Source organism: Populus nigra, chromosome 11 (genome assembly GCF_951802175.1).
Source record: "Populus nigra chromosome 11, ddPopNigr1.1, whole genome shotgun sequence".
In the NCBI taxonomy this organism is placed as follows: Eukaryota; Viridiplantae; Streptophyta; class Magnoliopsida; order Malpighiales; family Salicaceae; genus Populus; species Populus nigra.
Genome location: NC_084862.1, coordinates 15,428,771 through 15,444,098, shown reverse-complemented (window position 1 = coordinate 15,444,098; position 15,328 = coordinate 15,428,771). Strand labels below are relative to the sequence as shown.

At 30.7% G+C, this 15,328-nt stretch overlaps 1 protein-coding gene across 1 annotated transcript; it reads right to left on the bottom strand.

Moving 5' to 3' along the window:
* Window positions 1–375: 375 nt before the first annotated feature.
* Window positions 376–4,226, bottom strand: LOC133668358 (disease resistance protein RUN1-like). The gene is made up of 5 exons (XM_062088149.1): window positions 3,794–4,226; window positions 3,010–3,505; window positions 1,770–2,898; window positions 1,392–1,667; window positions 376–1,284 (listed from the first exon to the last, which is right to left on the bottom strand). Exons 1-5 carry the CDS (start codon window positions 3,897–3,899, stop codon window positions 457–459), a joined length of 2,835 nt encoding a protein of 944 aa, XP_061944133.1. The 5' UTR covers window positions 3,900–4,226; the 3' UTR covers window positions 376–456.
* Between the last annotated feature and the right edge of the window lie 11,102 nt (window positions 4,227–15,328).

Below are 15,328 nucleotides of genomic sequence, written 5' to 3'. Positions count from 1 at the left end.
AAAATAAAAAATATTATTAAAGATTATATTTATTTTTTAAAATAAAATAAGAAAAATAATGATTATTGTCTGTATATACATACTCACACACTCAATGATCACTTAATGTCTTTATATTAGTTTTCAAGTTTTTAGATTTATATTAGTTTTCAAGTTTTGAGATATAAGTTCATAGCTCTTAAAGACAAGAAATATACCACAAGATTTTAAACTATTTTATATTTCATTAAAATAAATAAATAAATTACTTATATGGTTACAATATTTTTTTTTTAAGAAAATAAATTGATTTCTTGTGTTAATAACATTTAGACATTAATGAATGTATGTGCCAATCGTGTGTGTTTATTTTTGTGCAAGAGAGACGGAAAGAAATAGCACCTCAACAACGCTCTTCTGTAATTTATTTGGTGATAATTTATTTGGTGAGTGACTGTGGTCATAATCAACACCAATTTACCAGACACTATTTCTTAGACCTCCGATGCCCTGAATCTCTTCTAACGAATGACTTCCATGTAGTTCTATATATAGTTCTTCTTCTTGCTCGATTGGTATTCTTACTCTTTTTAATGATTTGCAATAAGCTGCAGCCAAACAGTCTAAACTTGAGGGAAGATCTGGGATTGATACAAGATATTTGCATGCCTGAACAGACAAGAACTCTAGATTGGGAAGGAAGCCGATCCCAAAAGGCAGGCTAGAGAATTTGTTTCCACTTAGATCCAATAGTATTAGAGAGGACAAACCACTGAAATCAACACAGTTAGTTGCGTGATCAGACAAACCACAATTAGAAAGCTCAAGACGTTTCATCATGAAAGATGGTGGCAGCCAACGTTTCCAATTCAAAACACCTGCTGAAATCAAAGAAGAACTTGGTGGAGCCGAACTGTATCCACGCAATGATAACCTTCTGACATACTTTAATTGTCCACTTGAAGATAGAAATTGCTCATTTTCAATCCCATCGGCTAGCAGCTCAGTTAAGGATTCCATATCACCCATGTGTTTCGGCAACTTCTCAAGTTGTGAACACCCAGAAATATTCAGAGTTTCAAGAGACTTTACATTGACAATGCTTTCAGGGAGAATCTTCAGACTCCAACATCCCTCCAGATTCAAGAAAATGATGCTCGTCAAATTTTCAATTGATTGATGCACCTCAACTAAACTCGAGCAACCTTCCAGAATTAGTTTCTCTAGACTTGAACTATGCAAGTTTGGTGTTTTAATAAGGTTCTGAGAATGACTAAGATTAAGGATTTTTAACCTGTTGAGGATCTGTCATAATAGAGGGCAAAATAATGAAAATTAATCATAGAAAGTCATAACATGTAAATATAAATTACATACTGGAAAAATTTTGGGGATTGTAGCATGTTTCGTACCTTTTTTTCCTTCCATAATTCTCTGAGGTAACTGTACTGCATATCAAGAACAGCTAGATTGTCCAAGGTAAAATCAGATGGTAAATATTTCAAAGGACATTCATGCCAACAAATCCACATCAACTCCTTAGAAAGCAGTTTGAAGGATCCGGTGAGATGTACTCCATTGATTTGGAGTAAATTTAAGAATTTCATTTCTGCAAATGATCCTGCGCAAAGTGATTTATCTTCTGATGCTCTGATATCCAGTGCAAGACCCTCTACAACATCCGTACCCTAAAAAGAAAACAATACAGCTTTAATACAATTATTTGTAATAAGTGTGACTAGAAAATTAATACGCATGACTATGCTTTCGTGTATGCATTGAGCTCTTACCTGCTGGTGGTCAAGTACATTCCATGCATCGTCTTTATTCCAAATTCTGGTCCTTTTTCCAGGAAGCAAGGGAGACGCTTTACAGACTACCTCCCTTCCCATGTCTCGTAATAGATCATGCATGGTTACCGTCCTTCCAGATAACTGCCTTCCATCTTTAATTAGACACCAATGAAATTGAATCAGAGACCTTTCACGGAGAGTTTCCAAAACAACTTCTGGATTGTAACGGCAACGGGCTCCTAGCACTTTTGCGACGTATTCTTTCTCTATACCAATAAAGAAGCATGCAATATCGAGGAATGCTCTTTGTAGTTCACTATCAAGTGCGTGATAACTTATTAGAAGCTTTCCTTGAATATCTTGGTTTGGAATTCTGCTCAAGTTGTCAATTTCATGTTCCCATCTACCTCTGTTTTCCCTGTACAGAAGAGCTCCTATAACCTTAAGAGCTAAAGGAAGTCCTCCACAGAAATCAACGGCTTTCTTCGAAAGCTCAATATAATCTTCTGCTGGCTTGGTGTCCTTAAAGGCATGCCAGCTGAAAAGCTTAAGGGCCTCATCTGGTTCCAATTCTTTGATCTGATATGTTTGATCTGCTTCACGAAGTAAACTTGAATATCTTGTTGTAATAATTACTCTACTTCCGGGACCGAACCAACTTCGATCTCCCATCAATGCATTTAGCTGGTCCGGATGAGTCACATCATCAGCAACAACAAGAACTCTTTTGCGACAAAGTCGCTCTTTGATCAGAACCTTTCCTCTATCATCACAATTGATGTTCGCAGCCTCTTGTTTTAAAATATCATGAAGAAGTTGCTTTTGTAAATCAACAAGACCACCATTAAATTGTTTTGATGTTTCATTGATATTCGAAAGAAAACAGCTTCCCTCGAATCCATAGCAGAGTTGATTAAATACAACTTTTGCTATAGTAGTCTTTCCTATTCCTGGCATCCCATGTATGCCCACAATGCGTACATCATCTGTTGCAGTACTTAGAAAGTCAAAAATGTCTTGAGAAAGGGGATCAATTCCTACTAGGAGCTCAGGAGCATCCAAGTGCTTGGGATCTAATTTATTCAACACGTCCTTGATAATCTCTTTGATAAATTTTGCTTCATGCCTGCTCATAGACAAAAGCAAGTCATCGATAGCATGTCAATTAAGTATTTTATTGTTTCACATTGAAAAATGTAAAGTATATTGACTCCATAAATTTGGAAAAAAGGCATACCCATTTGCCATATCATTGAGACTCCATCCAGATAGATTTCCAGCCTCCTCAAGAGCTTTTCTCCACTCCTTCACCAACTTCTCTTCAAAACGCTCTTCATGTTTAACAAATGCTTCTGCAAAACTGCCATTCTGTTTTCTCACATCTGAAGGATCAATGTCATAGAATATAGGAAGAACAATCTGACCGGTTTTCCTCTTTTTGCACTCAAGAATCTCTACAAGTTCATTGAGACACCATCTAGAAGAAGCATATCCTTTTGAGAAGACAACTATGGATATCTTTGATTCTTGAATTGCCCTGAGGAGATGATCGGAGATTTCTTCTCCTCTCGGAAGTTCATCATCATCTCGGAAAGTGTAGATTCCTGCTTCGACCAAGGCAGTATATAGATGATCTGTAAATGTCTTGCGAGTGTCTTCTCCTCTAAAACTCAAGAAGACATCATAGGCCCCTTCTGGTCTGGATCGAGAAGACTCTGGCTCTGTCATGGCAGCTGCAGAAATCAAGGCACAGTCAATTACCAATGGAGCAATATAACAAAGAGTTAGCTATGAAATTCCAAAGCTATGATATTGAAATGAGGCTAATTGTATTCTTTGTATAGGAGAAAGAGAAAGGAAGTGATTTCTATTCATTTGCAGGAGAAAACACCAGTAATTTCGAGTCAAAGCAAGGCAGAAATAGTAGTAGACTCAACCTATCCTATGATCAGACTAATCAAATAACATATTCTAATCGAATCAGCAGTTCCTACATGTATAGACTCACGCATCTGCCTTACCTGTGGAGACAAAACTGACAGGCTTACTGAGGTCAGCTTTTCTTCTCTTTCGCGAGGATGAATCGTTGTCTTCATCTTTGGATTGCTTGCGTTTTTCTTTCAGCATTTCTAAATTAAATTGAATGGTATAGGATGAACTGGTCAATGATTGTCTATCTGAACGTAAGGCTTTCTTGTTATCGTTATGAGCAAGAAGCAAAGAAGAGCAAGTTAAATATAACAAAGAGTTAGCTATGAAATGGCTGCAATGGGACAGAGAAGTTAGCTGCAGAGTTAGCTATTAAATACAACAAAGAGTTAAATATATAGGATATGGAATGCTGAAATTTCCAGTCAATGCAGCAATAGTAGAAATTATATATTAAAACCTAGCATTATGTAATTATATATTAAAACCTAGCCTTATGTAATTATGTAAAACCTAGCATCCATCTTTTATATTTATTACAAACATATTTTATTTCTTCCTGTGTTCTTTTTTTTTATTTATTTAGAATATTCTATTCTTCAAACGTCTTCCTAGAGATATCAGAAACTGCTACCATTTATTCAAACTAATTCCTATTTTCTTGTTACTATCATTTAATTTGTTGTTATTATATATATATATATATATATCAATAAAATAAATATTTTTTTTTATAATTTACATGATGTATCGTACATTTATTAAAATCATGATATGTTTAAAGGTAATTAAAAAATCTCATTTAATCATTTTTATATACCATCCCATCATTAATTATATATCATGTCTTTTATCAATTTTATTTCATACATAATTTATACTAGAAAATAAGCTATTATTCAATATTGATGATCAATAAAACAGATTTTGCTTCAACACACCTTCTATCAATGGGCCATATGATTTTGCAAATTTGATGCAGTGGACTTGCAAACTAACGAGTTTTTTTTTTAAAAAAAATAAATAACTTTAAAGGATATAATTAAAAAAGAAAATCATGTAGTTTCCAAATATACACCTCATTATTTAGTTTGGAAATTGTATTTATTTCTATTCAGTTATATTAAACTTTTATAATTTTTTCTACTTGAAAAGAATAATCTTTTTATTTTATTTTTTATTCAATATTATCAGGAATTTCTAGTTTTTTTATTTAAAAAATACTAATTTTTAAATTTACTTGTTGTTGTTTTAAAAATAATAATTTTTCTATTCAGTGAAAGAATTCTCTCTTGCAAATTATTAGCAATGCAATCATTTTTTTTTCCCCGATATCCTTTACAGTTTCCACAACATCTGGGTCCACGCGTTAGCATTAATGAAGTCGAACAGGTTACTGCTAACAAATATTTTGATTCCCCTTTATTATTTTTTTTAAGATTAATGTGGGTATTCAAATCAGTTTGCACATACTATAACTAATTTTATGAACCCTAAAGTTAATGACTATATAAATCTTTAGTAATTATTATATGAGCAATTAAAAACTCAAACCTAAGATCATAAAAAAAACAAACCTTTTAATCTCAATCTCAAGTTTTTATTATTTGGATACCATACCGAGGGTTATTCCCCTTTATTTTTTTTTTCTGCCTTGAACCGTTCTTTTTGAAAACGTAGGAGACATGTCGGGTTTATTTTTTAAAATTTTTTTAAAAAATATATATTAAAATAATATTTTAAAACAATGCGAAAACTAACTTTTATTTGATTCTTTTTTGCCAAAGCCGTTACATCTAAAGATAGAAAGTGGCATATAGCTCTCATGGTAGTTCCCGCTTTCACACTGAGTGGAAAGTGGGAAAGGGATTTCCACTTTCCACTCGAAAAGTACTAAAGCATTATAAACATGGTTTTTTTTTTTCCCAGCTGAGGAATTTTATCAAACACCTGATACGCGTCATTAAAAAATTAACAGCAGGATAAAGGGATTTCGTGGGCGGCAAGGGCCGAATGATAACTGCTGCCAACTAATAGATACATGAATTTTACCTGGTCCTATTCCAGGCCCTTGAAGCCATGGTTGTAAATCAATGCTATCTTATCTTAAAGTCTTCTGTCCTGTCGAGTTCTATGTATAGTCGAAATTACCTCTCTCTCATTCTCTCTCTCATAGTGAATGAAAATCTAATGGGGTGTTTGCTTTTTCATTGAGTAGGCCGTGGGAAAGGGAACAAGAAAGATGGGGGCGGTTTCCTTTTGCTCTTTTTTCTTTTTATTTCTCTCTCTCTATATATTGTAAGTTTGGAAAACTTTATAACAATAAAACACTCCATACTTGGAATGCATTTTTGCGTTCCTGTGAACAATAAAATGAATACCCTCAAACTCTTTTTTTGTTTTTATTATTTCATAGTCTAAATTAATATCCAAATACTTTTTCATGAATTGGTTTTCATTGCATGTTTCTTTTCTTTTTTTTTTTTTAAGATTAATTGGTTTCAAATTGCTTTTTTAACAATTTTTTATCATTTTAACTATATTATTATCAGTTGTTTAATATTTGGTTTTTTTTAAGGTATTTTTTATGAATATTTTTTTTAAATCCCAATTATATTATTGTCAGTTATTCATTTCTATCAAGTTTAATGATACTTCAAACAGTGTGATTCTCGTGCTAAGGTAGTCCAGCGAGGAAGACCAAATTGCTTGGCGGGCTGGGGAAAAAAAAGGAAGCTATTTATGAGACTATCATTCCATTTACCAGGGGACTGCTCTGGAAAGGGGTTAGGTCTATGGTTGTGGGGAAGATAATTTTGTCCTTCCCTTTTATTTCTTCTAAACCTCAAGTTAATTATAATTAATTAATAATTTGAACAATGTTGATCATGCTTAATTTAATATTATTTTATTTCAAAAAAAAATGCCTTTAATAGTAAAACTATTTATCTTTTATCTAAAAACTTAAGCTATTAAATAAATAAAAAGATGAATGGATGAAAAAAATTAAATTAAAAATGAATATAATAATATAAGGATTAGATACTATTTTTTAAGATTTTAAGGACTAATTAATTTTTTTTATGAAATTGAGAATGTATATATATGAAGGAACAAGAACAAAGAAACAGAAGCTTTACCTACTTAGGTTGTACCTAAAGCCAAAGAATCAGAAGCCAAAACCGAAACAGAAGCTAAAGAACAAGAAAATAAAAGATAATCTCTCTACTTAGTTGTTTCTATTTATTTTATATATATATATATATATATATATATATATATATATATATATATATATATAAACTGTAGTAATAGTATTTGGAAATAGACTTTGATGTTTCGATTATTTAATAAAGAGATTCCTATAAGAGATTATCTACAATGCTTAGGGTTTTCTCAAGCCCTTTTCAGAGAAAGAATATTATTTCTTGCAAATTATTAGCAATGCAATTATTATAATTATAAAAGATAAAAATGTAACACATGCAGGAAAATAAAGCAAGGAAATTTCTCTAGCGCGTATTGGTATTGAGCTGGAATTTGGAGTGGTAATTTCAAGGTAATTACTGACGGAGTATAATTATATATATAAAACTATTAATTTGGAGTGCTAATTGTGTGTTTCTTCTTGTGCAAGAAAAAATGAAAGAAATAGTACCTCGACAACGTACATTCTTTAATTGCATGGACCCTACATTCTTTAAGGGGTACGAGTTCAAATGAATCCCAACCGTTGCTTTTATTCTCCACTGCTCAACCAATTTGGCATCTCACCAGGAAGGAACCGAATTCGATGCACTGGATATATATATGCATAGTTCCAATTCCCAAGTGGACCACAGTTGCTGCTATTCGTTCATCTTCAAACAATATTCTTCCGTTCCTTTTATTCTTTATAATAATGTGTGATAGGAATCAAGGTTCTTAAAATTGTGATTTTAACGCGGTACGGAAAATACAAAACAAACTCGGATTGTAAAAACAGATCGTAAAATCGTAAAATCGTAAGGAATTTTAAAATATATATGAAAATGAATTAAATTAACAATTTTAATTATTTTGCCTTTACAAGAATCATTCTTTGCTCCAGTTAATTTCATGGCAGACCCTTTATATTTCTTAGTTTTCTGTCTTGTATTGATTCTAGCTGCAACTGCCCATAATCTTCAATCCAGTGAAGAAGGATACATCTCTCTAGTATTATCCAGCAAAGGAGTTGACTTTGCTGAAGATGTACTGATAAACAAGACAGTAAACAGATACTATCCACCATAATCCCAATTCAACTAACTGATATTAAAAAGTCTGTCATATCCCACTGATCGGCAAATTACATTTTTAGTGTCAATATTTCTTCTTCAAATGTTGAAACTAGAAACCTGGGTTCTGTCCTTGTTGTTGAGTTCATTTTCCAATGCTAAAAGAAATCATCAGAATTAAGTTCATTTCCCTATACGGTCAAAAGAAACCACCCTATTTGTCTCTTCTGCTCTGTAAATGCCAATAAACAGTCGACACCTGTCATCAACATTCCATTTTTATCTTCTGCGTGTAAACTCGTAAAATCGGTGGTGAAATCGTAATTTTATACGATTTCATCCGATTTTAACGATTTTACCTGATTTTAACTTGATTTTATTTATTTTCGAGTTTTATGAACGATTTAGCACGTAAAACCTATATTGACTCGTAAAATCATACGATTTTATGAGTTAAATCGCGATTTTAACAACCTTGATAGGAATAGCAAATTTCATTTTTCTTCCTGCGCTCAGATCCACGCGTTAACATTATTTATTGAGGTCGAAAAGGTTATTGCTATCAAGCTCTTCCAAGCTATTGTTGATCAATGTACCAAAAACACAGCATAAAATCAAACAAAGATTTTGATTCCCCTCCATTTTTGTTTTCTCTTGAACCACGCGTTCTTCTTTTCTGTGTATCATGCTAAGGGTAATAAAAAAAAGAAGAAAATGAACAGAGGAGATTAGCGATGATTTCAATTATCTGATAATTACACAAAACCTTCTCTTTTATTGGAAAAAAAATAAAATTCGGTGGCCAAAACGAAAATAGGTAAAGACCAAAGAACCCCTGGCCTCATGGTTTAATTTTTTCCCACTTGAAAATAAATACGTAATTTTTATATAGCAATGTATAATGAATTGTGTCTAGTAAAACTTTACTCGCGATTTAGAGTTTTTGTTAATAGATCCAGAGATTGGTTTTGATAAGCAATGAAGACTGCTTCTTTCTAAAAACATTCAGACTTCTTCCTGTCAATCAATCCAAGACAACCATGAAAGACTCTTGGGCTAAAGCAGTGCGAACACTAACTTTTATTTGTTTCTTTTTGCCAAAGCCATTACATCTAAAGATAGAAAATGGCATAAGTACTTCCCACTTTCACGCTCAGTCGAAAGTGGGAAAGTGGATAGTTCCCACTTTCCACTCGTAAAGGACTAAAGCATTCTAAACATGGTTTTTTTTTTTATTTTTTCAGTTGAGGAATTTTATCAAACACCTTATACGCGTCATTAAAAAATTAACAGCGGGATAAAGGGATTTCGTGGGCAGCAAACTCTGTTGGCTCAGAATAGGGAGTCTTTGTTCCTAAACTTCATAAACAAGTAAATTAAAGCTTCCAAATTTCTAGCTAATAATATGTCTACGGAGCCTCGCCCACGTACTACAGTACAGCATAAAATGGAGGTCTCTGCTAACTTTTTACGTCACCGGGGTAGATAAAAGGAAGTTCAAGATTCCATGCTGCGCTCCATTATGAGCTAGTACGTGTTCAATACTCCATTTAGATGCTGAATGGAAAGTTCAAAATAATAATAATAATAATAATAAAATTTTATTTTGTATGTTTATTTTAAAAAAAGTACTAAATAAAATGTTATTTTACCATTTTTATTATTTTACATGTCTTATAAAAATACTAAAATAAGATTTAATAGTTTTTTTCCTTTGATTTTTGTTAAATATATGTTTCTTGGTTTATTTTTTTATAAAATTATCATGGTCATATAACTTATATCATGAATTTTGTGAATTCATTTTTTTTTATTTTCTGATTTTATGATGGAATATATCTGTTTTTGTTTAACTTCAAATAATTGAATACAATTATTTTGTTAATATTAATTTATAGTTTACAATTACCTATAGATTATAATTATCTTGAATAGTCACAATATCAACAAATTCAATATCAACTAATTATCTTGCTTCATGCATGTACTCATTACTTTAATTATTTTAGATTGTCAAGGGTCTTTTTCTTATTTTACATTTTAATCCCCTAGGTTTGAATCTTATCTAATTTATAAATAAAATCTGATAAATTGATCATGATGGTGGAAATGGAAGTGTTAGAAAGATCACTGGGAGTAGACAGCTAGTGGTATCATGATTAATTTTGACAACCGTTGTATATTAGCAATTCCCACATCACGCCTCATATATAGCATCATGCCTCCTGATTGTTCGTAGCTTGACCGATCAGATTCCCAGAATAAGTTGGACTGTTAGATGAGCATACCGTGCTGTGAGTTCCAAATGAGACCAATTCGGTAAATATGATTACTCCACCAAATAAAGTGGACTTCGCGTAGGGGAAAACAGAAGTGGTTTCTTATTTAACACACAGGTTTTTTATTATGCTTTTTTTAAAATATTATAATTATAGTTACTTCTAGTTATGGATATTAGTATTTACTTATTCTACAATAAAAAATCATTTATTTTGTAAATTATTTAATTATTCGGTGACTATATTGCATGTAAATGATAGAGAGTAACTCAGATTTAATAAGAGATAACCTTGGAAAAAAAAAATTAATTTGTAACATTACAAACTGCTTAATTATATATTGACTTATTATGGTATAGAAATTTATATTATTATCCTGATATTTAATTAATTTTAATGTAATTTTTATAAGTATAATTAAAAAAAACTTGTTATGTTAGAGAAGAACAAAAGTATTATTTATTTTAAAAATTGAAAAACTCTAATTTTTTAGCTTCTTGCAAATACTTGCTAGTAAGTCAGTCAATGACAGTTTTCCAATTCATGTTAAGTAGAAAGTACCAGGAAAACAGCCCTATGCAAATTTCAAGTGAAATTTTCATTCAAGTGAATATATAAAAATAATATTTTTTATTTATTAAAAAAATATTTTTGATATCAACACATCAAAATAATTTAAAATTATAAAAAAATATATAATTATTTTTTTAAAAATTAAAATAAAAAAAACATGATTTATAATGCGTTTTTAAATACCCTAAATACGCTCTAAAAGTGAGAAGGGATACGCTTTCTTCTTCCAAATAATCAAATAATTAATGAAATATGAATCGGTCAACGAAATTATTTATATTCATGTACAGGAGAAGTAATGTTTCATTGAAAAGTGAAGAAACTTCCTCGTATTGAAAAGTGTTATTATTTATTAACTTTGGTGTGAGGTATTTTACCAAGTACAGAAGAGTCCTTAACTCTATAATTTATACAAAACAGTTACACAGTATTTTTTTACTTTTTAAATATTAAAAATATTTTACCAACTACAAAAGAATAATTTTTCTATTTTATTTTTTATTCAATATTATCAGGATTTTTTAGTTTTTCTATTTAAAAAGTATAATTAAAAAACCTCAATTTAGTCTCAAAATATACAATACATCATTATGTGTCTTTTATCAATTTTAGCCGCATGTTGATCGATATTGAGCTGGAATTTGGAGTGGTAATTTCGAGGTAGTTGCTGATGGAGTATAATTATAAAAAAAAATTAATTTTTTTAAAAAGTATGGTTCAACTATCCTCCTAAATAATTATAATGTAGTTGATACTAAGCTGAATTAGATTATTTTTTTAAACACAATTAATGTGGCCTGGGCCTACCTGGAAGGATCACTGAGTTATTTTCGATTTATCTTTATAGATTTAGCTATTATATAAATAGTTGATGTTTTATTTTTGAAAACAATTTTAAAACAATTGATTTTTTTCTTACAATTTAAAATTATAATTTTAAAAATTAAAAAACTTTAATTCTTCAGCTTTCTTGCGAATACTTTGCAAGAAGTCAGCCAATAATAGTTTTTCAATTCATATACAGTAAAAATTTCCTTTATAAATTACTAGAAATTTTCGAGTAAAATTACCGGTCAATGCATAGAAGGTAAAATTATCAATAGACAATCTCTCCAGCAGCCCCGTAAATGACCGTTTCCATGCAATTGTCTAATCTGATACTGTCAAAATCAAACCATGTAAATTTCCAAAAAAGACTGTGATTAGGCGTGTCAAAAACAATTATGACTTCCCAGCAATACTTCACAGATACTCTGATACCAAAAGATTTCTTTTTATCTTGTTTTCCATAATATATTTATATAGTGGCGAAATTGGGGGTAGTTTGTGGAGAAGGTGCCTTAGTGCTTGCTTTTTCATTGAGTAAGCCGTGTAAAGAAGGAAAAGGGAACAAGAAAGATGAGGTGGGGATTGTTTCCCTTTTGCTTTTTTTTTTTTTTTTTTTTTTTTTCTGTCTCTATATTGGAAGTTTGAAAAACTTTATGACAATAATGCACGAAAGTACTTTTTGATGGGCATTCTAGTAATTTATCTACCTAGAGCTGGAGAGGACGTGTTGGCACCGTCTCAGTCTAGGTGAAGAAACGACAAGGCAATCTAGTTGACCACTACTTTTCTTTTCCAAAAAGAGGAGGAAAAAAGGGATCATCGATTAGTTGCATAGCTGTTCTCCTTGTGCTTTTGAGGTAAAAAAAAAAAAAGAGGACCTAACTAGCTAGTTACCAAGAGCACAGACATGTAGTTAGCTTTGTTCCATTTTTTCGACACAGACCATTCTCGGTTTCGAATCAATCAGAATGATGAACATGAACTGAACTGAACCCCATACGTTTTAAGAAAGAAATTTCATGAGACAAATGGTATCACGTTACTCTTAATGAAATATGAATGCTCTGGCATAATAGCGGACCCTACCTACCTATGAATGGGATACAAATCAATGTCTTTCTTTCTTTATATATATATATATATATATATAACCAGACATTACAGCCTAAAAATCTAGGGGGACCGAGTTTAATTGGGTGTTTGGAAGAGTTTCTACTCTTGTTTAAAAGTGTTTTTAATTTGAAAAATTATTAAATTAATTTTTTTTAATTTTTTTTAGTGATTATGTTAAAAATATAAAAATTTTACTTTAATATTATTTTAAATATAAAATTATTTTTTTTTTAAAAAAGCATACACTCTACGTAGTTTAATTTGAAATGGATTTTCCAACTCATCGGATAGTATTGGTTGGAGTTACAAGAAATGGCGAGGTTAGAAAATTAGAATAGAGGGATTAGGGAGATCCAGCCGAGTTATTTGATTGGTGAGGAGAGAGAGGGGGGGGGACATGGGTCCCTCAAATTACACTGTCTGCACGATGTTTGTTTGGAGATGGGAGTGGCTTTTGTCCAAATTTCAGAATCTTTTATTTTATTTTATTAAAAAAAATGAAAATTTGAAAATGAAAACGCGTTGCGTTGGAGAATTATTCTGCGGTTGTGATGCGATGGCAGTACGTTACATACGTAGTCGTAGTTGTTGTTGTTCAGGTAAGCAGCAGGTAAAGGAATAGGTGAGGCTTCATATTTGGAATTGTTTTAGAAAATAGTACAGTGATCAAAAATATTTTTCAAACTTTTAATATGTAAAAATTACTAGGTAAATTACTCTTTTAATATGGAATAGGTAAGCCTTGTCGTTTCTTCACGAAAGTACTTTTTCAATTTATACAGTAGAAATTTCCTTTATAAATTACTAGAAATTTTCGAGTGAAATTACCGGTCAATCCAAGCAGTGTCAAAGATTTGAAAAGAAGGTAAAATTATCAATAGACACTCTCTCCAGCAGTCTCGTAAATGACATGATTTGCCACACGGCAAACTAAGAAGACCATTTCCATGCAATTGTCTAATCTGATGCTGTCAAGATCAAATGGTATAAATTTCCAAAGAATTTTTTTATTCTCGTTAATTAATCCCAGAGCGAGGTTCCAAGAAAAGCCTCAACAAACCTTATTTTGTTATTTTGAATTCACTAAAAAAAGTTCATCATCTTTCTTGCAAATTATTAGCAATGCAATTATCATAATTATAAAAGAGGTAAAAGGTAACAGTATGTTATTTTGGTTTTCTCAAGCCCTTTTCAGAGAAAGAATATTCTTTCTTGCAAATTATTAGCAATGCAATAATCATAATTATAAAAGAGGTAAAAGGTAAATATTGAGCTGGAGTTTCGTGCTGGTTGCAACAAATGGGTCCACGCGTTAACATTATTGTTCTGTCTTGAACCGTTCTTCTCTCTGTGCTTTTACTGTAACACTCTATTAAAGCATGCTATTATTTATTAACTTTGGTCCTTTCTTCTGTTATTATTTATTGACTTTATTGTGACGTATATTATCAAGCACAAAAGAGTCCTTAACTTTACAATTTATACAAAACAGCTACACAGTATTTTTTTTAATTTTTAAATATTAAAAGAATTATTCCACTACTATTCTAGTACTAAACTTGAAAAATATGTAAAAGTTATTTTATAACTAGCATTTGAATGATACTGTTGTCTTGATCCATATATAATAGTATTTTAAAATACGGTTTGTCTTACCCTAATGATAAACCCAAATTTCTATTGAGTATGAGAAATTATTGTTGATTAACTTAAAGAGAAAATCAAGTTGTACAAGCATGCATATATAAATTCACTTGTTTGGATTCAAAATTCTCAAAACTGACTAGAGAGTGTCATCGATATATAAATCCATTTATTTGAAAAATTTTAATTTATTTGAAAGTATGGTGAAAATTGCTTTATAAAATATTTTTTAATTATAAATATATTAAAATAATATTTTTTAAAATTTATTTTTGACATCAACATATTAAAACAATCCAAAAACATCTTAAAAAACATGATTCAATCATATTCTCAAATATATCCTAAAACTAAATTTAATCCCGTCTTATCCTATTTTGTCTAGCTTTATATATGGCGATGGAGATGATAGCATGATTTATAAACTGTTATATAACTCAATCATGAGTTTTTATTTTGACAAATAACTCCTCTGGTGATCCCGGTTAAGTAATTTATTTACTTTGCTCGACAATCATGAGTTTTTATTTAAGTAATGAACTAGCAAGGGAGTTTGTTTCTTATAGTTATTAATTAAAACAATTATTTAATTATATGATGAATTGGATTACGGATTTGAGAGATGAATATTAGATTACACAGTTACTCTTTTGACAAAAAAAAACTTAGTCCTATTTTCCACATCAACGTATAGATTACATAGTTACCTAACAAATAATAAAATCAATATCCTAAAACTCTTCTTTTTTAAGATTACTTGGTTTCAAATTTCTTTTTATATGGTTTTTTATCAATTTTTTTAAATCCCAACTATATTATTATCAGTTTTATTTTTATAGGCTTTAATGATACATCGAATTACTTTTAAATTTCTTAGTGTGATTCCCATTCTAAAGGGGTGCAGTGAGGGGGACCAGTATTGCAGTTTATT